Source organism: Folsomia candida, unplaced genomic scaffold (assembly GCF_002217175.1).
Source record: "Folsomia candida strain VU population unplaced genomic scaffold, ASM221717v1 Fcan01_Sc001, whole genome shotgun sequence".
Lineage (NCBI taxonomy): Eukaryota > Metazoa > Arthropoda > Collembola > Entomobryomorpha > Isotomidae > Folsomia > Folsomia candida.
Genome location: NW_019091193.1, coordinates 19,970,824 through 19,995,702, shown reverse-complemented (window position 1 = coordinate 19,995,702; position 24,879 = coordinate 19,970,824). Strand labels below are relative to the sequence as shown.

The 24,879-nt window shown below is 38.1% G+C and overlaps 2 protein-coding genes across 4 annotated transcripts in view; both read left to right on the top strand.

The window, feature by feature from the left end:
- Positions 1 to 1,469: 1,469 nt before the first annotated feature.
- Positions 1,470 to 2,565, top strand: LOC110842439. The gene is made up of 4 exons (XM_035846576.1): positions 1,470 to 1,658; positions 1,732 to 2,070; positions 2,138 to 2,217; positions 2,292 to 2,565. The coding sequence occupies exons 1-4, from the start codon at positions 1,601 to 1,603 to the stop codon at positions 2,391 to 2,393; spliced, it is 579 nt and encodes a 192-aa protein (XP_035702469.1). The 5' UTR covers positions 1,470 to 1,600; the 3' UTR covers positions 2,394 to 2,565.
- A 2,957-nt stretch (positions 2,566 to 5,522) lies between these two features.
- The window catches only part of LOC110843807 (lachesin-like), a 34,603-nt gene continuing 15,246 nt past the window's right edge, over positions 5,523 to 24,879 (top strand). For 2 of the 3 annotated variants that reach the window (XM_035859034.1, XM_022089850.2), the window contains exons 1-4: positions 5,523 to 6,732; positions 12,843 to 13,212; positions 22,766 to 22,876; positions 22,942 to 22,952. In XM_035859034.1, coding sequence (XP_035714927.1) covers positions 13,152 to 13,212; positions 22,766 to 22,876; positions 22,942 to 22,952 — 183 coding nt within the window. In that variant the 5' untranslated portion in view covers positions 5,523 to 6,732; positions 12,843 to 13,151. The remainder of the gene's footprint in view (positions 6,733 to 12,842; positions 13,213 to 22,765; positions 22,877 to 22,941; positions 22,953 to 24,879) is intronic. The other variant, XM_035859029.1, reaches the window with a different exon arrangement.

The window sequence follows — 24,879 nt, the reverse complement described above, 5'->3', positions numbered from 1 at the left end:
TAACAAGTCGAACCTTATTTTTATTTCCATTGTTTCCTTCTGCCCCACTTATTCCCATCATTAAATATAGTATTAGCCAGCACTCACTCACCCACATCCAGGACCAGCGGTGCTCCGCTATATGTAAAGGAATATGGAGAGAAAACTACATATAATGCACGTAAGGAAACAACTTGCTCTCTATCCAAACGGATATCCAACATTGTGACGCCAACAACACAGCCCAAGTACACATAAATAAAACAGAAGGGAAAGTCGTGTCCTTTGCAGCACAAAAACGACGCGTTTGGAGAAAGTTAAGCACCAAACAATATGTTTCCTCTTTCCACCTAATTAGACAAACAAAAAGTAATGTTTGCTTCAGCTAAAGTTGTAAAGTAGCAGAGCACAATCTGTTCCTGATCGGGACTTATATAAAATTTCGGCTGCTTTACTTCACCTGAATTTTAAGTAGATGACCAAAGAAAGTTGATGAAACGTGGAAATAGATTTTATCATATAATATTTTGTGTAGAACAAGAACACTGAGAATGAGAAGCCATGAGAAAAATGGACTATTAAAGCATTTTATTTATTCTGGGGCTATGTAAGAATTTTAATCGTTTTACTTGAGAGAATTAACTCGAGAACCGGACATCGGTTTACTTTTGTTTCGTGCCATGATACGACAAATATTTTCTACTACTTGGTATCATATTTTCATGTCAAGAGGATAATGAATGATTTGATGATGTATATTTGCCAGACATGTAGACTTGTATTGCATTACAATTTTTATGGTCCCGAAATGCTTCAGTTTCAAAGTACAATTGTAATTAAATATCTATTTGATGAAGTCTAGAAATTTGTCGTGTCATGTTTCAGTGTTTACAAGGAACTATTAACTAACTTGTTTAATAACCGGCATCAGTAAAGTTGAATTCATCGAGTGACCAAGTATCGGAAATTGTTCGTTGTCGTTGGAGCAAGAGCCGGTCTCTACCGACTTTACACGGCATTATGAACCCGAATCAGATTTGAAACTCTGAATCTCGAACTGGAGGTTTCAGCACTGTTTCTCTTTTCAAAAGCTCACTACGCTAGGTTCTTAGCGAGCCCCCGAACTCTCCCACGTCGTTTTCGTTCAATGAAAATTGGAACATCACAACACGTTACATACGTCGAAATGTGAATGAATGAAATATAATCGAGCAGCAACAACAAGTAGGTGAGACATTGGTGAATATTATACTCATTATTTCGCTTCCAGGAATTAATAAACTCACAATTGAGCATTAACAAGTGCCAAGAAACTGCTACATCCCATCCTTGACACCAACTCAATGAAGACATGCAACAGCTTAAGAAAGGCAGGAATATGCATGTTCGCTGAAGTATTTACTATTTATTGTTGAAAGTAAACAAGGAAATGCGAGGGTACATGTTCCTAAGAACTCTAGTAGCCATGCATAACAAGAGGCAGACGCCACCCCACTACAACACACCTAACCGCTCACTAATTTCGGGACATGAGGCATTCTTACAATCTGGAGCCCTGATTTGCTCACGTTTTCAATTAAATATACAAATTCACACGCACCACAACAACATCGTCATCACCATGAGGTGTCCGTCAACTTGTGTGTCATGTACCCTTATCCTGCTGCTAGCATCACTGCGTAAGTTTTGTCAGCATTGCATGTTGCACACACAGACAATGTTGCTCATACGGCAACTATAATATTTTTGCAGATTTGAGCTCATCCACACCTGCCAAGGAAGGAAAGGTCGCACCCGCTGCATCAACCAAACCTGGAACATCAACTGCAAAATTGGAAAAAGCTCCTTCCTCGAGCGCAGATGGAACTTCTGCGTCGCAAGGCGTGGATGCAGGGGACCCAACTAAACGTGTGTCTCGAGGTTCTGACGAAAGTGACGATGAGGAGATTACACAAAGTGGCATTCCCGAGCTTATTCCAATTGCAGAAAGTAGAAAAGTTCGTGGAAATGGGGCTGACCTCGTCCCAGCAGCAGATTCGGAGAACGGGTCACCATCTTCTGCAGTGGAATTAGTCAATTCTATTATGGCTGGTGAGTCAACGTCTCCCATTTAGTTATCACTGGTCGATAAGAATTTTTTGGTGAAAATCATTAACAGATTTTGAGCGAGAAGCTCGAGAGGAAGGGTTTCTAGATCCTGAGGTCGAATTGGACTCAAATCTTAATGCTAGGTCGCAGGTACTAATTATTACTTGAATGAATATCCGATATCACGTACTACATGTCCTTACTATTTTTCGTGATTTGAACAGAAATGTGCAAACGACGGAGATAAATGTTTAGAAAACGTAGGTTGCTGCTCTCTATTTTGCTCTTGGACACGCAATTTCACATGCTACACTGTTGCAGGCTAAATACATAAAACCATTGTATTTATTGTTAACCTCGAATAATATTCGACATTCGTCATATAATTATCGATATTAACTAACTTACTGCGAACATCTATTTAAAGCATTAGTGTATAATTTTAATTTTATATGTCGCAAGGATATAAGCCGCGCCATTTTTTCCATTAAATATGTTCCAAACAACTTGTTCAATACTGCACGCCACAACTTTGAGATTTCATAACATGTAAAGTATAGTTTTAGTACGGGCATTTTATGATTATCTTAAAGTTACGTCATAAAACCATCCTATTTGTTGTATGTATTTACATAGTAGATATTTACTACATACACCTCTTTGGTTGCATAAGAGCCCCATTTTATCATTCTTTTTGCCCACTTTTTGAGCCTTGAATGTGGGCGAAAGCAAAGTTTGTAGCTCATAATGTAAAAAATCTCGCCAGTTAAATTCTCACTCGATGTAGATGCCAACAGTTTTCCTGCTCCAACTATGTCCTTGATGATTCCTGCTTAATTTTAAATTGAGAATGTGGATTAAAATTCTAATCTAACCAACCTGCATTATTCCTTCTTTGCTCACAACAACAAGCTCAGTAACCCAGCTCATTTTGGCTCTGAGGAAAATTAGCGAGATTGGTTCAACCCGTCGTTTTCTAAGACTAAGTGACCCCCCAAGGCATGGAGGAGCAAGAGGAAAAAGCAGCAGCAGGCACGGGGAACTTCAACATGGCAACGTAATAGGAGAGATCCTCTTAACTGTCCTCTCTACTCGGAGGGATGGATGGCCCAAAAAGTGAAAGCCCCTTCTCGAGCCAGTGCAAATTGCAATGGTATAGCGAATTTTTAATTACACTAAACTTTGATTTCTCCAGGGAAGGAGTGAGATAGCAGAATGGAATTACACCACCATGAAGACAAAGTAAAATCCTTTATGGGAACAGGAGTAGTGTGTGCATGTAATTTGTAGAAAGTTAGTGTTAAAATTGGACTGGTTCGTTGTTGGCTTCATTCATAGTGCAAGCAACGGGAGACAGGGTGACATTAATCTGACATTGACACAAAATGTTTACCTTCCAAACTTCTCAGCTTGAGATAAGAGCAAGTGTCAAATTTTGAGGGATCATGGATTACATGTGCGCAATCTAAATCTGGGTGCGAACAACGGACAGGTACTGCAAAATTCATCCGGTCAGGATTTCAATTATTGGTTGCTCTCATATACGTGTAATCATTCAACGTCAGATGGAAAGTGTTGCAACTATGAAATTTGGATGAAATTTTAGAATATTTGTATTTGGAAATTTTAATGAAAACGAAAGACAACTTTTACTCGACTAGAATATTGTATGAAAATTAAACTTGGAGTGAAGAACAAAAATGCTTGTGACTCCTACTCGACAAATCCATGTTATAGAGAAATTACAAATATTTTAAACATGGCGAAAGGTTTAAAGCGAGTAGAAAGTGGAAAGCAAGAATGACTCGCTTGTGTGTAATGGTGAATTTGTCTTTGAGTTTCTACCTTGTCATTGTATGTGATTGTGTCGTATTTATAAAATCATTTTCAAGTATATTTTTACGCACAATATGCACGAGCATACATATATTTATTTACATAAATCTGGATATAAATGCGCTAACTATGTTCTACAGCATGTTCTGTTTCTTGAATAAAAAAATTTTAACACAGGTCAGGGATATTTAAAAAATTAGCCATAAAACGGTATGTAAATATCAAAATTGTAAAAGTATTTTTTTTACAAAAAGTATAAAATTATGCAAATCATAAAAACAAATATACCTACAGCATGCATACATGAATATACTACGGGGAATTTGAGCACCTGTTTTGGTGATGAGGCAAAAGCCTACATACATACCTAAGATCTACATGCTTATGACCATAATATTAGTTTCTCAATGGATTTTTGCTATTTGGCATAAGTTTATAAAAGGCCCCTTCACATATCAATCAATAAATAAAATATCTTAAAAATATAATTGTATGCAGAAAAGCAATCAATCACGTTTGGATGACAAAAGCAATTCAAACATTTGTGTACTTTACATTGATTGATGCATGCACTCCTAGTCAGTGATGAAGTATATCGGAAGTCGATTTTAACCTGAACCGTTTTTCTTCGAAAAGGATTTGCACTAAAAAATGCAAAAAATGATATAAACTACATAAATACATGCTAATTAGCATTAGTAGGATAACATTCCTGGCAAGATATTAACGAATGCAGCCAACTTTGAAAGCTAGCCGTCGCTCCGCGAAACCAGAGCTTCAAGAGATAATGGAGTGCGAAGAGTACATTTAACGCTTGGTGGTTTTGTTTGGGTTGACGACATGACTTTTTCATTCGTTAGATTAGATGTCCGTGGAAATGAGGGAGCTGGTTTTCCGAGATTGATTGATACCTCTGTCACTGAACACTGTTAACACGTTTCACCTCGGTGATTTCTTCACAGCCCAGGACGGAAGTGGAAGCGAGAGGGTTTGTCATTAACTTATCACAATCCGACTCAAACCAAGCAAATAATACCAAGTTTAGTTCGATTTGGTAAAAAATATTGGACAATTCAGAACATGATACACAGGGCTTACGTATAAATACATACATATACTATACTATATCTGAAGCATTTTATCTTTCTCTTTAACAAATGTATCAACTTTCTCCTAACACGCCCAATTGCAGTGACCAGCACAACCAACCTTTCTAACAATTTGTTAACCTTGGTGTTATTCTACAAATTACTTATTACCTAAAATACGTATTATTATCTACTGTCAAAATATTAATGATCGCCTATCGCTAATCCATATTATAACATTTAGCAAAACAATTTGACATAATTATGTAGTTAGAAAATACGTAGTTATTTATGAAAGATTTCATGTATAATAAAAGAATGCCTCTGATAAAAATCAGAGGGCAGAGAAGTATCCAAGCACGAAGTAGCTGCGCCCTCGTCAGGCTGTTCTTCTGCGTACGTACATAATGCCAACAGGATTGGAAATAAGGGAGAAATTGGGAACAACGCCGTCTGAGCTCAAAACCACCCCCAAATCCTCCTGAACATCTTCTCTCACCACCAAGAGAGAGTCAGCCAACCTCCCGATCTTTCTCCCACTTGGTCCACACATTTCCCAGCAGCAGCATCTTCACCTAAAAGAACCCCATTTGTGCATAAAGTCGTTAGTTGTGAGAACGTCTCCCTTCCGAACAAGAGGAAAATCACTCCATTCTCTTCCTCCTTCTGAGTGAGACGGACAAAAAAAAAGATTCATCACGACGGTGTCCATTTCCGCAAATTCCTCACACTTTCACCTCCACCACGTTTTCCTTCTCAGCCGAGAAAATAATTTCAACTCTCCATATGCAAAACTATTAATGTGCAAAACATTAGACGTGGTTGGATTTTTTGAAAAGGCTGAAAGGCACTGAGTTGGTTTTAACTGTTCAATTACTCCAATAAAAACTATCATTCTATTGTGACGCGTGGTAATACAGAGCTATTGCTGGACGACATTCACATACTTTCCCTCTGGCCGGGATAATCTTTAAGGACAACTGGAGAGACACTTCCCTTCATTAAGGAGCATCAAGAGTTCATTGAGGACGACATAATTTAATCCTGAGAGACACCCAGCAAAGATTGAAGGATAGAAGGTTAGGAGTGAAAGCAAGAGAACAGCGAACCCACCACGGCTGCTAAATACCACCCGCGATCTCACCCTTGGCTCCTTAACCACCACTGCGACTCTTTCTCTGTCAGTGTCACTTCCAAGAGAGGAGAGGAAAAAAAGTGGAAAAGTGAGTGAAAGGAGGGTTAATTCAATTGGTGCAACCTCTTCTTCCCCTCCATCTCAATCAGGACGAGAAAGAGATCACTGCGTATCATGAGATGGACATTTTGGACGGATTTTCCTCCTTCAGCAAGAAAATAACAGCAATCACTTGTTGACTTGAGAACGACAGTCAGAATCCATCCATCCACGCACTAAGTCAACGTCAACTTCAAATTCAGTCGACTCGTGGTGGATATAACTTAGTTTCTGTACAATTACACTGCGAGATGATGATAATCCATTTAAATTATGTCAAATAATACGAACAAGGGTGTGAGCATCTTAACTCAATTTGCAGCATCTTTCACGAGGAAATTACGACAAGGTTAGTCAAAGTGTCAACATGCCCCAACTTGCTAACACTAGTAAAAGCCTGTTACAACAAGCAGTAGATGAGTAGCAATGAGACGGTCGACAGACACAATTTGCTGAAGAAAGCTGAACTAAAAATCCCGAATTTCTGCAACTGGTCTACATTTCGAGGTAAAGAAATTGAAATATCTGCTAAATTCTGTAAAGTTTGTTCATTACTCATTATCAAACTTTTCGCTTGAGGTTTGGAATTCGTTGCGTCACAAGAGTGGAAACAAACTCATAATGAGCGCATCTTCTGCTCATCGCATAAAGAAGGTTTTTATAGATGATGTAGAGATAGATTATTACCAATTACCAGGAAGCGCAAGTCTCTTTTCTCATCCAGCTATGAACATATCTTTGTTGCTGTCGTCCTTTCTTCGAGCTCTGCTTGTCGGTTACACTAGAAGAGCTGGAAAAGTTGAGTCTTAAACCTCGTAAAGTTTAGACTTGGTTCTTCTGGAAGACAAGGCAATTGGCAGTTTGGGCTAATTATACATCTGTCGAAGTGCAACTTTTGTAACTTGACCATGATTTGTATGGTTGTGTTTTTGAAGATTTTGATGAAGGAAGAAGGATGGTTCCTTGAAAATGCTTAAATTTCAAATGTTCCAGTGTTAGTATTTATTATTATTTACTATTCCTGAATTGTACGTACTTTGCATTTGTACATAGAAAATCGGCAGTATTGAGTATGTCTTAACCAAAGTTTGCTTATTTGGGGTGCCATCAAATAAAGATGCAAGGACAAAGTTGTTGTCGTCGTCTCCGTTCCGAACTCAAGTTCTCAACAAGAGATTTACATTTGTGTAAATAAAGCAACAAAGGGAAAGGTCACATTTAATTAATTCAGATAGAAATTCTATTTCCAAAGAAAGACTTGTATTGCGCATTGATTGCGTGGTTTTATGATCCAATGACATCATTATTATTAGCCAGTTCCATTTGGCGACAATTCTATACAAAATTTTTATTACGGAAGCGTCTGTAAAATGCTCGACACTTTTTGGTGTATTATTTTCTAACAAGTAACAATTAGAAAAGGGTAAAGGCGATTTATAGATTTGTAGTCACCAAAATTTATGTTTGGGTTTACCTTGTAGAAGCGGAAAGCAATGTGATAAAGAATCCTTTGAGGAAGCATTTCCTCTATTTCTGTCTTTTTCTCGAGGGGAATATGGGAATATTCTGGTAGTGGGTCAGCGAGGAGCATGTTCTCATCCTCGTCCAATGTTTGCCTTAGTTTTGGCATCGGAATTTGATTTAAATCTTAAGATTAAGATTAAAGTTGTTTGAGGAATGCGATATTAACTTAACAAATGACATAATGCAATTATCTGTCGGGGAGCGATTCTCTCTGTCTCTCTCCTACTTTACTACTACCCTTTCCGAGCTGGATTTTGTGAGCTGCATATTGTGCTCGCAGTATTAACTACCAATTGACAATAAGATTCTCATTCAAGGAATTTCTGAGAAATCTGTATACGTTGAATAGCCAACCAGACCTTCCCCTTCCAGTTTTCCAATGAGGTTAACTTTCTCGGCCCGCATCTTCCTATTCTCATTCACATTTTACCTTCGTTTGGATATCAAGATTAGCACGCTCGTGATGTGATATGCTTTTCAACGCGATATATTCAGCTGTATCATTCTGCCCCTCTCGTAGGAATGAGGATCAAGGCAATGCTATTGCGTACACGTTGTCTGGATTCCCCCCGCAGACAACTTTTGGTCGGTTTAGATTGCTTTTATTGGGAAACAAGAGTGACACCCATTGTCCTACAGGAGACAATTTAATTTGATTTCCATTCCAAAGTAAAACGAGTGTCACCTGAACTCTCGACGTGTTCTATCAACGTCTTTACCCCGCAACATGTTTGTCCTTTAAGTTCAAGTGTCACTGCACCAATGTCTCTCTTTTCACTGCAACAACATATCTAGTTTTCTTTAGGAAAATGCATAATAAATATTTTTGAGTGACTCCTGTAAGACAGATCATGATACGATGAAATGCAGTTTGACATTTTTTGTAAAGTTACTCACCCTTGATAAACATTAATAAGTACAAAGTGATACAACCAGATTTTAACCCTTACCAATTGTCATGTGTTCACACGTCAAAAAGGTACACTCGAATTTTTTTAAATTTGAAAGTATGTATCCTCAGAATGATGTTTCAATTTTTTCATAATTTTTCAATTGTCAGAACCTTCAAGAAACAATAGTATTGTAGGCAGATATAGGTATATAAGTATAGATAGGTATAGATATAGTATAATATGCAGATTTGTTTGTATATTTTAATTATACAGTTTATGTGTCCATTATCTTCCAATTTGTGTCAAAATATGTCGAGTTTCAGGGGTATGAACAAATTGAAATTGGTACAGTAAAAATCTAAGGGACTCGACTTCTCGTTACAAATAAAAGTAAAATTGTAAAAAAAGTATAATTCTAGTTATGTCCAGAAAGCAGATCACTCATTCAGATTGAAAATATAAAGTTATTTATTTGCATTGTTGAACTATGTCGTTTTGTGCAGTGGATGGGTTTGCATACCCTCATCATGCAGATATCTCGGAAAGAGTGAGATTTGAGAAAAGAAAGCAGTGTGATGTGAACGTGATACGGACTTTCTCCCCTAGTTTCGCCCTCCTTGGTTTCGCACTCGGCGTGGTATTGGTAAGGTGAGTGGTTGTTTGCTTTGGCAGGAAGAGTGGAGGAGGAAGGTATAGAGCATCCTGATAAACACTGCACTTTCACTCGTATTTATAATCCACCAGACCGATTTGAGTGGGCTATGTCGGCAGATCGGTACACTCACTCAGAGCATTATTACTGTGCTGCGGTAATTCGAGCTAGGATGTGTCCTCTTGCAATTTTTGAGTAAAATCTTGTAATAAAGGGTGGGAATAAATTGACGTTTTGGTTGTAAGGCTGGTACGCACCAAATAAGACTGTACTTGGCTAAACCTCTCTGGCAGTCCTATTCCGTAGATTCTTCACGCTAACGACCTTCCTAAAAGACCTAAAAGATTATCTGGAGAGAATGGGGGAAACAGAGCCAAAAATGCATTTTACGAAATGTTCATTTCTTTTGGCTCGATCCGGATTCGGAGATTGAAGAGTGATTTGAGATTTGAGACGGATCGAGGAGTGACTTGACTGAGAAAATTGAAGAATTGAACTGATTGGAGAAAAATGAGACTGACATTGCATTACCATCACTTTCTCCACCAATCACTTTTACGTTCCACGTGCATCCAAGTTTTAAGGGAGAAAGACACTGCAAAGAGAAATGCAAAGTAGTTCTCCTAAAATGGTGGCCATTATTAGCAGTGCTCAGGGAAGCTTGTTTGAACGGATATCGTGAAATGACCACAATTTTAACGCTTTTCTTGACATGTAAATCCAGTTTCATTCTTGCTAAAAAATATGGAAATAAAAACATCTGTAGACAAACAAGGTCAATTGTATATCCGGTAATACATATCATTGTACGTCTTTAACTATTTAAAATTTTATGTTTTATCGAAATTGTTTCGATTTTTTATATTCCTTGTAAATGACACATTTCTTAAACTGAAACTTTCGACAAAAACTTAGTTCTCTTTAAACTAGAGGAATAATTGTTTATCATGATTAAAGTTTAAGTACGCCTTCTTGTTTTAGCAAAATATAAGACACGAAGTAATTCAATATGAAAACATTGAAAGATCTTAGAATCTGAGGATCCATCATTTATACAAATTCTGCAGTAGCGCATATAAAGCATCCGCATATGCAGAGAGAATTTCGATTTGGGTTGCGTTGTATGATGAAATTCATTTTCTTTGCATGGAGGATGGGGTGAGAGGAGTTAAGTAAAAGTTAAGAGGATTTTTGTCTCTTTAATGGGAAACGAAGAGAAATGCAAATATCATGAGAGATCCATATCGATTGATGACTTTTCGGTGGAAGAACCACCAGTTCATTCCGACTCAACTCCACTTGAATATATGATATTTACAATATCTCAGTGACTTGGATCACTTTTATACCTATCTATATTTCGATTTAATTTGCACATTTTTGCAATGAGGAAATAACATCGGTTATGAAGGAATAGAAAATTAATTCCTCATTTTCTAAATTTTCATCTCAGTCACATTCCATAATATTAACAAGTTTTCCTTGTGTCCTAACTATGAATTATTGAAATTCCAACAAAGGATCTTATCTCTTATGACATCTATGTATGTAGCAGTTATCTTTTCTTCGTAGTCAAACTGAGTGCTCGAACGTCAACGTCTCAATATTCTGGATAAAATCCGAAATTCTTCATAATTCTAATCTTGTTGCTGCAGATGGTGACGCGATCATTACCATTTTCATTTCATATTGGTTCTTCACCAAAAGCAATCATTGATTATATAAAACTGCAAAAAAACTTAAGGGGGAGAAAATGGGGAAAGTAGAAAGATTCAAAACAATTTCTCGTTGTAATTCTCATTAAATGTTGAAGATTCACACTTTATCAAGTAATTATGACTTTAATCTATCAGCTTGTATCTATTATAAACTTCAGTCGATGCCCATGATACTTACCCCCATTTTTTAAGTAGTTTGACTAATTCAACTAGCTAATTAGACATTTCTAAATAATCATGCATTTCGTTTGTTATAGACTGGGCTAAATTTGAATATGGCCTTGAAAGATGTAAAATAAAATAACTTAAAACCTTTGCCTTCATGCAAAATCATACATTTATGGATACACATGTTAGTATTACTCTAATGCTGATTCAATTTCCAAGAATCCGACGTCTGCATAACAATATATTCTGCTGTCAATTCCTGAATTCCTTGCCAAACAAGATGATGATGATGATTACTATTATCCTTTGCTCGAGCTTGTGCATGTCCAGTTGTATTCTATTTCCAAACACGTACTGCGAAAGGACAAAAACGCATTCGACGTTTTCACAATCCTATTTTCTTTAGAAACGAAATGACGTCTAGATGATGGTAATATTAGCCTCGCTTAGCACCCTTCCTCCTCCATTCCGCCCGCACTGCAGCAAATCCCAAATAATGCAAGCAATGTCATAATGCAATCCCACCAGAGGACCAAACAAGCCCCACCAAAAGCTATACAAGGTCTCAGGCCACACAAACAAGCCCACGACGACGAAAGAATTATTTGAATATGAAATTTTTCTCGGAGGGTCGAAGAGCTTCCCATTCTCATCTCTGGCCATCCTCTTCGTCTGAGGTCGTTTTCTCCTCTCCTTCCGGCATCACTTTTTTCTCCACAGATTTCCGCTGCAGCCCAGACCGTCCTTGTCAAGGAAATTGGAAGCAAATGCAATGCTACTGAATAAAATGACTCTGGACAAAATAATAATTCCAAGAAATTAATAATGGAAATACTTATAATGAGGTCGTCTTGCTTTGTTACAAGGAAGGATTATTATTAGCAGGAAGAGCATTTAATTAAAAGGCTTGATTACTCTATTCAAGTCTAACTATTCAAAAATGAAGTGATGATAATCTCCACTTTGATAATTTCGGGAAATTATTTCCTAGAGAAAGTCGCCAAGCCCTAAAATAAAGGCTTAAAAATAAGTTGTAGATATGCGCCAATTGGCCAAATATATTTACTTGTGTACATATTATACTTTGGTTGGCTATCCTTCCAAGTACTGATGTTGGCCTCCTTTTTTGTGGATGGGTAAAGGAGCACGGCTGGATCTGCCCAGTTTTATTCAATTCATATTCAACTCATCATTTTCGCCAAGATCTGGAAAGAAAGGGAGGGAGAGAAAGGAGAGAAATCGTTTTTTTTATTTACATGCAGCATTCAGCAAATTCACTTTTCTTCTCAAATGTATTCACCAGGGACGGATTGAGTGAATTTGAATGGGTGTAATTCACAGGGGAGCAAGAACGGCAGCATGAAATAAATAAAGAAACTATGTAACAAAAATTGCTACCTTCTGTTTGAAATTTCATTAGAAAATATACTTTCGTATACAAATGACCAATTTTTAAATACAGTTATTACACTAATATATCGAGAGCCAATCATTTCTAAAATTCGGGTAAAAAAATGTGCTAAATATTTTTGTATTTTGTTTAGTTGAAAGACGACAAAACTATGAACATGCAGTATGCGTGCATGCCAAGGTTTCCCCTGCACATTGTGGTCGGGGTCGGTTTGTTGGATGATAAATACTTTATGACTTCCGTTTTTGTAGGGAGACAGTGAAGCCAAGGGAGACCAAACTACCGGACGTAGACAAGGACAAGACCTCGACATCTCACCCGTACAATCTCCTCTCTCCCCATTCTTCCCACTACAGACGGATGACAAAGGCCATTTCAACAACAAAAAATTGGAAAAAGTGTAGAGAACACCGAGATTCTTAAATTTCTGGCTGTTGGGAGTCGAAAAAGAGCGTACCACAAATCTTACTACTCGTATGACATGAACAAGAAGAAGATGGTCATGATGTGCTTGGTGGCACAATTTAACTTAACAAGTTAAATTGGAAGAAGCAGTGAAAATGTCCAATTTCCTCATCTTCACTTTTCTGGGCCTCTTGGCCATCGGACGCCATCCATCAGGTAAATAAACCTAAAAAAGTTTATGGTAGTTGTCGCCATTTAGCTAATGTGCACATATATCACTGTTTTCCACACTATTACTGAAAACACCAATTTTTTTACATATTTTTATTGTCCATGTAAGAAAAGATTTTCTTCAATTTAAAAATAGCTACTACAACTGAATGATGTGGTAATTAGAGTTCTCAGGAACAGTTATATTCGCAACGCTCATCAGTAGCGTCATCACGAGTGCATTGATGTTTATGATGCACATGACCAGGAAAGTGGTTGGTTGGTTGGTGAGGACTGGAGGAGCATGTGGTTGAGAGGAGGCAGGAATTAATTACATTTTAATTTCCGTGCCATTAAGCCAAAGTCACTGAATGAACGGATTGTGCCAACGTAAGAGTATCATCTCCTCCTCACCGTTTTCTCTGCTCCACATTTACGGCGACTCAGTGTTCATCGGAGTTGAGGGGGGAAACGAGGGAGATATTAGTCAGAAAGGAATGCACAACCCTTAATACGAACTTTTACCTCACTTCTTAAACGGGAAAGTTGGGACTTGGTTTCAATTTCGAAATTTATACGCATTTTCTTACATTAGAATGTATATGTTATCAATGCACATTAATATCACAAGATACGGATGCTTTTACGAGTGACTTATTACAGACCAGAAAATATTTATCCTCGCCTGACTTATAGTTTGTGTGCAAACCAAGTAAAAAGTGAAAATACGTAGTCCAACACTTATTGTGTCGAGAAATGAGGACAAACAGACCCGGGGACAGGAAGATCAGAATTATCTCTAATTACTGGCAATTTGGACTCGAACCAACTTTTCTGCTTTCTAACTCAACTTTTTTTTGCATGTACGTTTCCATTTGCAAAATTTGCATACAAAACGCTTTTGGCAGAGTGAGTTTTCCCATAGGGAAATAAACCACAAAACACTTCAAGAACATTCAGTGTGTTTTAAAAGGCATCAACCGAGGGGTCCAACTCGATTCTTCCTCTGACTTGTACTCCCTCACTCGTCCCATTATTATTAACTTTGTCTCGGGCCGAACTGCTGCTGGTCTGCTGTTCATTTCTTCAAATTTAATAGTTTTAAGGCGACGGGTCTTTGAAGGAGAACACGCGAAGAGTGAGTTCTCATGTCAGCCGAAGCGTGTGGATGATAAATAAAAGACAAAAGAGAATTAAACCGACTGCAATTAGTTGTGCTCGGCTACTTTTGGACAATAAGTGTAAGCCATCTTATTATTTTGGTCCCATTCCTAATTTGAATTTGTTTCATCTCTTGTTTTCATCCCTTGTGACGTGAAATTATCACAATAATGTCTTTCCTTTAATGCACCTCTTGTTACTTCCGTGCTGTCAGCCATCTTCGGGGGGAAAGTGTGGCTGCTTCGTCAAATTGCTGGCAAGAGGGTTGATGGATCGTTTCAGCCGGATTTACTCAACTGACAATGCAAATGTTTGGATAACATTTGCATTTAAATTTCTAAATTGGTGAATGGCAACAACTTTTATATTCCGCGTGTGATAAGTATTATTCTGTAGATGTTGTACAGCTTGGAAAATGTGTTTCATATGCATATCTCACTTTGATGAATGAGTCCATTAAACTAATGTTGGCTTCGTCACCCCTGGAATTGAACTTTGGCCAAAATTTGGCAATAGATAACGAGCATAATGGAATAAAGGAATCTGTTTTGTTGAAACACACAGCTAACTGTTTGCGCTCTGCTATCCTCGTATCTCTAAATACGTCGAAACGTGGTCAATCGATGTGGGTAAATAAATATATAGGCAAATGAATTCCGTGAAATAAATCTCTGTTGGTTTTCCATATAAATGCATCCACCCACCCAATCCTGCACCAAAGTCACGCCAACTAGGTCTTTCTGCAGAGTTGGATGGAAAGTTGGAACTGAAACGGATATTGTCCCAGGTGACCAATGATTTGTAAGTTTTGTCTTTCCCTTGCTCCCTCCAAAATTTTGGACCATTTCCTAATTTCCGTCATTTAAATGGTGATGAGGGGTGGGTCCGTTGCAATTAGAGACAGAAGCTACTCCATAATTACGACATTAGTCGGACGGAGAGGAGAAAGTGAAACCAAATCAAACCAGAAATTGTTCCTTTTCTATTCTTCTTGGGATCCTGCTGCATAACAGTTAGTTGCACTCTTGTGATTATTCGTGGTGACAGCATTCCATCCACCCATGCAAACCCAGTGTGACATTTTTCTTTTTGTTATTTTTTGTCTTGCTTGTTGTTCAACCACTTGCACAATGCTAATCTTAAGTCCAAAGCTTATACAAAAAACTAAGACTTTCACTAAAAAGAAATGAACCTTATATATACTCGATCGTCTCTTAATTCAGGTTCATTTGGTCCGATATTTAGACGTCGTAAACACACTTAAAGAAACACTTTGACACAGCAAATCCCAACTTTTCCCCAAGTTTATTTTACATTTGCATTTTAATTCACACATACAATCCAAAACTCGACTCTAACTTGGGGTGATGACGGGGAGAACAGGAGGCTACAATCATACTTACAATAAACCGTTAATGGAAATAGTACAATATGAATTCAAATACCTGATTGACAACAAACCGCATACGCCGAGAACCACATTCATTGCCTGTAATTCCCATGAATTTAAATGATAAAATGAAACGAGTTAAGGTTTCTTGAACGATTTTGGTAATATTACACAACTCAGAAACGCAAAAGAAAAAGGACAAATACTGTTTTAGAGCAACAACAATGTTTTCCTACAAGATCAATATGTAAGCATGCATATTTATCTTGTACATACTCTCTCAATTCCAAACGTACAAGGGTAAAAATAAGGAACGCTTAATATTTCATTTGCAACAAACGACTGGTGTATGTACATCTTTTGACGACATGCGACAAGAAAGTGAAATGAGACAAGACGTGACAGAGGTGAGAGACAACTTAATAGAATTTGTGGCCGCACATAAAATTCCACATTGTCCCAACTTGATCATTCATTTTCACTTTCATTTCGTGTGATGCTGGAAGTGGTTGACAGGTGTAGATATGCTTATTATTTAGGAGTGTCGAGAGAAAATAAATTGGTAAATAAATTGAGACTTTTTCCGTAAATGAGTTCACCTAGTTCTCCATGATTTGTGCACATATACAACAACGTGGCATTAATAGTTGGAAAATGAACAACTCAAGAGAAGGTTCATGTATATAATTTCAGGACAAATGGTTACCTTCGCGAATACTTTAGAATGTCAGATTTGAGTTTATTATAAGCTTTTTTCTCTGCACTTTGAAACAAGAAAAGTGACCGAGTGAAGTGAGCTCATCGTGGCGCAAGGTGGTCTCACCCTTGAAGATTGAGTTTATTCTTGCTCTTGGCTCGGAAGACAATTCCCGTTGTAGTGGTGCAACCGGGTTGTAAGCAACTGCCGGGTGAAATAAAGTCGCTCATCCATCCAATCGGATCAAATCCATTAGACTTTCAAATGAGGGCGTTATGCTTTTTTTCTACACCGGATTCTGATTGCATTTCTCTAATCCACCACCCACGACCGACCGACCGACTCAACCAGCTATGCATGTAGGAAAGAAATCGCTCCCTTCCATCTCAACCATCGATCTAAGCCACCACGGGGACGAGACAGCTGACGAACTTCATAACTTTCACCAACCACCTTGCTTTAAAGAGAAAAGTCTGAAGCATGTACATATCCGTATGATGTATGTTATCATCTAAAGAATACCACATTTTTTACAAAGGTCCCCCTCCCGAAATGGGGGCATTATTCTAGCCTAAAAATAAGAAACCTGTTCTTGAATTTTGCGATATGTACGTGTGCACTATGCACATCCTCTCCAACCTTTCCCCACTTGGCCCCTCGACCCGATGTCGTCCAGGAATAATCTGGATAAAATTTAAACTAAAAGTTTAAGGAGGAGGATGTGCCATTTCTCATGATGCCACCAGTCGCCTTTTAGGCTGCCAGGCTTACTTTTAAAGGGGCAACACAAGCCGGAAAGATTAATGTGTTCTGCTTGTAAAATTGTGGTTTAAATATGAACTGGCGAAACTGGGTCGAATGTTTGCAAGTTTTTTGACTTCTGTTGTCTTTAAATCAGGACCATGTAAGAAAGGTACATCTGCAATGCTGGTCGATGTGTCAATGTGCGTCTTCCTTTTTACAACCCCATCAAATTCCAGTAGAACGGCGCAGAGTTACGCTGCTCTTAAAATGAAGTTGTTACAAGTATCAACAACCCACAATAAAAGTAAACGGAGAATAATGGGATTGCATTTGACATTCGAGGATAATAGAGAAACTATGTAACCAGCCAGAAATTATACAACCATGAATGCTGCAAATATACTGTAAAATCTACACCAGTTGAACCCTATTAATATTTACTCGTCTTTCCAGATGATTATTTTTTCAGTCGAGGTGTGTTTCAGGTAGCCACATTTGCACCTTGCAAGCAGTGAAAGTAAGGTTCAGTAGGTGAGGAAAGGTTTCCAAGTGGGGAAGCTAACAGATTTGTAATTCGTCCACATTACTCCCACCCCATCATGTTGCTTGGACGGGGAAAGTGGCTGGGAGCCCATAAGACGCCAATATGTCTTGTTTATCCTCTTGAACTCCGAGACTCCCCAAAGACCCATTTTGCTCACTACTACAACAGCAGCAGCCCAAGTCCCAAATGCACCAGATACAAATAATGTAGCACCTTCCAGCAGCAGGAACAACACCATCTTCACCACGACTGCCAATTCAATGTTACGATACCGTCCGTGGTACGACCTTAGCAAGGTCTGCCACGTAATGCTTTCCTTCCGCTCCCTACAGTAATATCCCGCAGTGAAGGCGCTAAGTCCGCGTGGTGAGTTGTTGGATGTGACCATTCCCTCTCGCTCACACCAAAAACTGGGAAATCCACCACCCAGAGCAGATAAGATTAGGATAAGTGAGTAATGTAATGTAAAGTAATGCAGTTTAAGCCGTAAAAGTATACACATACGTATGTCATACGTATCCCAGGAATACCACGCAATACTTTTGTACATGTGTGATACACGTAATACGGTAAAATTTATGTCATCACCTCAAGTTTTCATGCGGGAGTTGTTTAAGGAGAAAATTATGGGCACAATTTTTACATGCTCATGAGGGTGGCAGAAAATTTGCAATGTGTAGATTTTTACCATGTTTATTCGAACGCAGTACCACAATGTGGATTGAAATGTTGATCCTTAATAGAATTGGCAACATTTCTTCTTTGCTGCGGATTTATTATAACTTTCACTTCTTAATATAACTTGGTTTCCATTTCGCTCGTCGCATGTTACATATAATAATAAACTTGAAAGGGTACCCATTCGTTGTGAAGGAATGAAAGTTTCTCTCTCGCAATTGCGAATAGTTTCAAACTACAAATTGCGAAGAGGAGAGATAACAACAGGAAGAAATGGGGTGGTTGTGTTTTGCCGATGTTTTTCTTTATCTTCTGCTTTATCGTGCTCCCCAGAGATTTCGTGGTGGGAAGGTGACTTCCTTCTTCAAGCTAATGCATAATACTGTAAATAACAAAGCAGCTAAGCATAACAATATACATGCCACATTGCATTATGTTACATCACATTAGAGTCGGTGGCATCATGCCGTCGTCATAATAACGGTGTCGGCCTATCATGCAGGATACATTCACGGTTGTATGAAAAATATTATTACAAATATTTCGATGATGCGTGCTCGACCAACGACATGCAAACAATTCTGTATTCACTTTCCTTACTTCATTTAATATTTGTACAACTTACTCACTTGTCGAATTGCGAATTATCTTAAGAAATATCTGCATGATTTAAATTGTAATTGTTCATCTTATCCAGTAACTGATTAACTAATTGTTTGTATTAAATATTGAGCTATGTATAAAACTAATTGTGCGCTTTGTGTATTGCAATTTTTAAAGCATATTTTGAGAAATTTGCTGTAGACGATTATTTTAGAAGGAATATAAGCATGGGTCGTAGAAGAGCAGGAGTGTAAGTGTTTTTTGTTCTAGTGCATTTTATCCATTAAATCATTAAATAAATCAAAACAGCTCAATGTGCTCCAAGGAAGCAGGTTTTGCTACAACTTTGAACAACGCCAACAAAAGGAAGTTGTAACATCGTTTCAGGGGAAAGAAAGAGACAAACCCGGGGTGCATCGTTTGGCTGAAGCTATAAAAATAAATCTGGGGAGAGACCCGACCACTGAAGCATCGCCAACCAAACAACCTGTTTTCTCCTTGCCCAAGACATCAAACATGTACGAGCACAGTTGCACCGTACATATTCACAACAGGACAACGGAGTCACAAAGCAGCACGGAAGGAGTTCAACCATAATTTTTGAATTGCAGCTGTGCTTGACGGCCATGAAGTTTATGGAGTCATCATCAGGCATATTTTTATTTAATAAATGTTGATGTCTCTGTTCCACTACACGGCGAAGGAGCACGGCAAATGATGAAAGTCGACAACCCAACTTGATTAATCGAAAGAGAAAGCAGATGCCGCGCCAAAAGCTGAGCGGAAAATATGCAACGTGACAAACCTGAACAATTCCATACTTCGTAAATAAATAAATAGTTAATAACTAAACTAATTAAATAAGTAACTGCTCCGATATACAGTTTTAAAAGCTGAATCATTAAAATTAAGGTATTAAAATATGGGATTTAATATTATTTAAGTGGAACATATACGTAGTTTTGCTTCCGGATTCTTTATTATTTTATATCGTATTGAAATTAGGACAGAAAGAAATCGTGATGTTAGCGAGTATAATATAAAGCAAGAATTAGACCATAGCCAAATACATGTACGTATGTACGCATATATTTCCTTGGTGTTGCTTCGAAAATTTTTACTTTCACCCACTCAGTTCCCACACTCCTGTCCCCAATTAACCCTCAATTAATTCTAATTCTTTTGCTCATAAAACTTTTCGTCGTCAGCCATGAGTACGCAGCAAAGTAGAAATTTTGGAATTTCACTTTGTTTTGTTTGCTGGTATGAATGAAGTGAAAGTGGGATTCTCACAGATGCACACGAGAGCAGAAGACAATTTCATCTCTTTTCCAACTTCCTTGAAGGTTCTCTGGTCGTGGTGGTGGTATTTATTTCTTAGTTAGCTCATCTTCTTAATAGAACGGGGAAAGTCTCTCCCTCCACTTTTTCCTTTCCTCTCTCACTCAATTGTATTGTGTTGCATTGTGGGGAAATAAAGAAGACGAGACATTCCACCAGAATAGGATTTTCTCCGTATGATTACATAAGAGAGAAGGAAAGAAAGAGACCAAGAGGAAATCGTGAGTAAGTGGTTGAGAGAGAGAAAGTTTGTTAAGTTTAGTTTAAGTTGGTGGCATGGGCATTTGGTCACGAAAGAGAAGGAGAATCAATCCCCCTAATGGAACGATACTAAATTATCCCCCTTCTTTATACAACTTAACTAAATGCTCCAACTAACGAAGAAACGACGAACGACACTTATACACTCCGCAGAGTCCACATGTACATGTCTGCCCAGCCCCCAATGTAATGGACGACACAAGGACGACTTTCTTTTCCAGACTCGTTCTGACAGAGGAGACGCTGCACTTCCCGATGTTCTTGAAGCACAAAGCAACACGGAAACAAAGTGGGTTTGAAGCCGTATGCAATAACTCTTTGCTTCCGCAGAAAACAAACGCACGTGGCTCTGTAACAGGTTTATTTACAAGGCTAATTTTAGATACAATGCATTACACAAATAGGTGTTCAGTGCTTAAGTAATCATTTCTACCGTCAAAATCTTTCAGGAAAGAATAAGAGAAATAAATCTTTAGAAATCTGCATAAATCTCCATCAGAATATTGTAGAGCTAAAAAGTCCTTTTGTACAATTGCACCCAGCATTATTGTAGTGCAATGCTTGACGGTATTATTAATATTTGGTGGTAGTGGGATGTGTAGGATTTTATACGTCTGTGCTCAAAACAGACTTAAGGAGCTTACATGTTTTATTGTATAGTAAACACAGCAAAGCGGATACCAAGAAAGCAAAACCAAAGCAAAGAAAGGGGCAACCGGGACACAAAGAAAGGCTAAGAAATGGGCTTAACTTTGGGCAGTTAGTAAATCTGTGCCAAATAATAAAAAAGGCTTTGAATTTTGTTTGCCTTGTCCTTTGTGTGGTATTGAAATACAGCCGGGTGGTGGTTGCGCAGAGTGGTATTTAGATCTGGAAGAGCAGTGGAAGAGTAAATTATAAAAGTTAAAGGCCACTTCACTTTATGAGAGTGCTCTTATCCTGGGCTCCTTTTGGTCCCATTGTCACCCGAATGGATAATACCCTCCCTCGTTTATCTCCCTCTTGAGCACGAATACGGCCACAACAGCCTCCAGCGACAGGTAGACAAATTGTGAGATAAAAAGAGATCCTCTCAGTTTGAAGTGGGGTCTATTTCAAAATTTACCAATTCACGACTTGATTTAAATATTGGGCTGAAATATTTTTACAAGTGTTTAATCTGAAAAATGGAGAAAGTGCGTTGGCCAAGGAGGAGGCCATGCTGTGTCGCTGTATGTGCGTATGAAGGGCCATCGTGGACATCGTTGCGGTCCAAGAAGTGTACTAAATTTGGGAGAGAGTCCAAATAATTCAAGTAAATGAAGTTGGGAAGAGGAAGCCGGAGTGTGAGGAGGGCGAGGAGCGAGCGAGGTGGTGGTGGACCACTTTCACTCAGCCAACTTCCTTCCGGTGGTCCCTCTCCTTTTGCTGCACTCTGATGAACGTCCATATCATGCACCATATTAGGGCTGCTGAGATGTCCACCATTTTCACAAAATAGCCAGCAATATGGTCAAGCGTGTATCTTGTGTTTTTCTATTTGCTTATTATAATCCTGATGGCCCAAACAAATCCAAGTTCAAATACACGTTCTCTTATTTTTAAGGCAAAATTTTCACATGAAGTGTCTGTTTCGCATAAAATTTTTAATTCAGAAATTCTTGACAGGGTTGAATCAGCAGTTTGAAAATGCCAAGAATGCCAACTTATTTTCAATATGGAATAAATAAAGTACATTCTATTCTTATCTACTGCATGATGAAGCATCTTCTGCCATACACGTGATGATATTGCAGTGAATGATGATGGACGAGTATTAAATTATGAGCCGGTTTACAATGTGCAAGGGTACAGAAAACTTTTCTCTATACATACGCACCGCATTCGACTCTGTTAATTCCTTCCGCCGCGTTATGCAAGTTGTCCGTTGTAGGAACCATTAGCAAATTTTCATTAATCTTTCAAGGTCCGCTGCATTTCAAGGAGCGGAAGAAATATGTTGAGTTTTGCTTCAGAGGTTCTTTTGTTTCAAATCATTCTGCTAAATGAACAAAAGTATCCCGCCAAGTTATGTTATTCTCGTCTAATTACTGCAACCCCGTCCTTGCAACCTTCTTAAACAATGTTGAAAGATAACGCAGCAAAATAATGTACATTTCAGATGGTGGTCAAGTTGCATCAGAGTTTCAGCCAGAATTTGCTGAGCCGTTGGAGAACTTAACCATCGCAATTGGACGAGATGCCACTTTCCTGTGCAGCGTTCGAGGTCTTGGTAAGTTTACTAACATTAATAAGCCTTCATATAGTTTAACAATTCACATGTATTGAATATTTTAGGAGGATATCGGGTAAGTCACCTCACGTATGTAATTTAACAAATTTGAGCGGACTTGAACTTCACGGACCTTTCCTCCAACACCATCGTCGGGTTGGTAATTGTTTGTGTTGCCATTTAAAAAACGTTTTGGTAAGTTATACACCTCAGGTTAGAAGACTGGTAGAGAGAAAAAATTTAGACTTTGCGACTGACACTCCAGATTATATTCCACCGAATCGAGATATAATATGACCAGTTTTGGTGGTTTTCAAGTGTCTGTGTGAACATGCAATGACATTCAAACTATTTATACTTCTTATGACAAGAAATGTACAGATATGTCGTTTAGTAAAAAAAAAAGATATCTTGCATAAAACTTTTTAAATCCTAAATTCCAACTGCGAGATCCAAACGAGGGTGAAAGGATGAATGATGGATTAATGGCTTTGGATGCTTAAAGCTTCTGTTGAAACGTATTCTTGTGATAAATTTACACGATATCATTAATACATTTGTAAGTGAGAATTATCTCGTGGCACTTGTCAGGTAAAATCTCCACTTATCGAAGAATGGAGTAATGTCCTTTCGTGAGGACCAGGTCCAACGAGGAGACAGGAGATTTTGTCGATTTTGTCTTTAAAATTAGAAGGTATATGCATATATATGCGCGCATATTATCCCACAATCGGATACGATTACTGCTGGCAGTAAAACTGGGGAAAACCTCTAACCAAACCCAAGGGATGATGGTGGAGAAACATCTGCTAAACTTGGCTTCACTTGTGAAAATAAATGATCCAAACTCTCGCAACTCGTTTGTCATGGCTCTTTAAAACCATTACCATAAACGTTCCGTTCAACTTGGGCAAAGACGAGAGAAAGTTTTTGAAGCTGTCGTTTAGCTTGTACAACGAAAACTTGAAAGGACGCCGCAACAGCTTAAAGAACAGTAAAAATTGGAATTTAAAAGGTTCCTTCACAAAGTTAAGTGACAACTAGTACAAGCTCGGCAAATGTTTAGAGGAAATTGATAATGTTGAAATTGTGATATTTCCATTTCTCCAGCACTCTTCTTTCTTATTGCAAAGCTTAATTATTTTCTCATCTCAACTTTGCTTTTGTGCATTATTTTTCACAGAAATGGGGTTCTGACATTTAATGTACAGTGGGATTTTCTACCTAATAAATAAATCCGAGTGTACGTATGTTGGCTCTAAAATAGGCTAATCTGTATTCAATATATGAAACTTCTGAGGAGGAGAGAACCATGAATTCCTGAACGTTTCCTTCCACCCAGAAAATATTTTCGGAAATGTTTTTAATTCAATTCGTTCAGAATAACTTGATTCTGCATCAAAACTTTCACCTTTCTTGCCTTAACGTGTCTCTCCCTACTCGTGCACATGGATATGCTTAATTAATTTGTAGACACGCACGAATATATGTTGTTTCTCACGAAGAAAAATTCCAACTGCTTATGACTTCGCTTTCACTGCAAGAATAAGATAATGAGCATTTGTGGAGGTTACGGAACGCATAGGAATAAGAGGAAGACCGACAATCTCGGTTTCAGAGTTTGAGAGTGTGTGCTCCTAATGAATGCAAATGATACAAATTTTACCCATAAAATCCCACACTTTCAATCTCCTTTAAACCAACTGCTTTCACTTTCTCCCGCTACAAATGACATTTTTATACAAAAAGTTTCTCCTGCTTTTAAATTCACAAACTGCACCCACTATCCGAATGACATTTGTACAAGAAAAATTACTAAATGCAAAAAGAAGGAAACCCGCTTATGGCTAGCACAACAAGTTTGAGGAGTTGGACTAAAAGTGGAATTTTCATTAGAAATTGCATATAAATTGCATACATACAAAAAATAAAAACACCGCTATTCACTTTATGGTTTCTCCTTGCTGGTCTAACTTGACATTGACTTTGGTCTGTTTGGATTA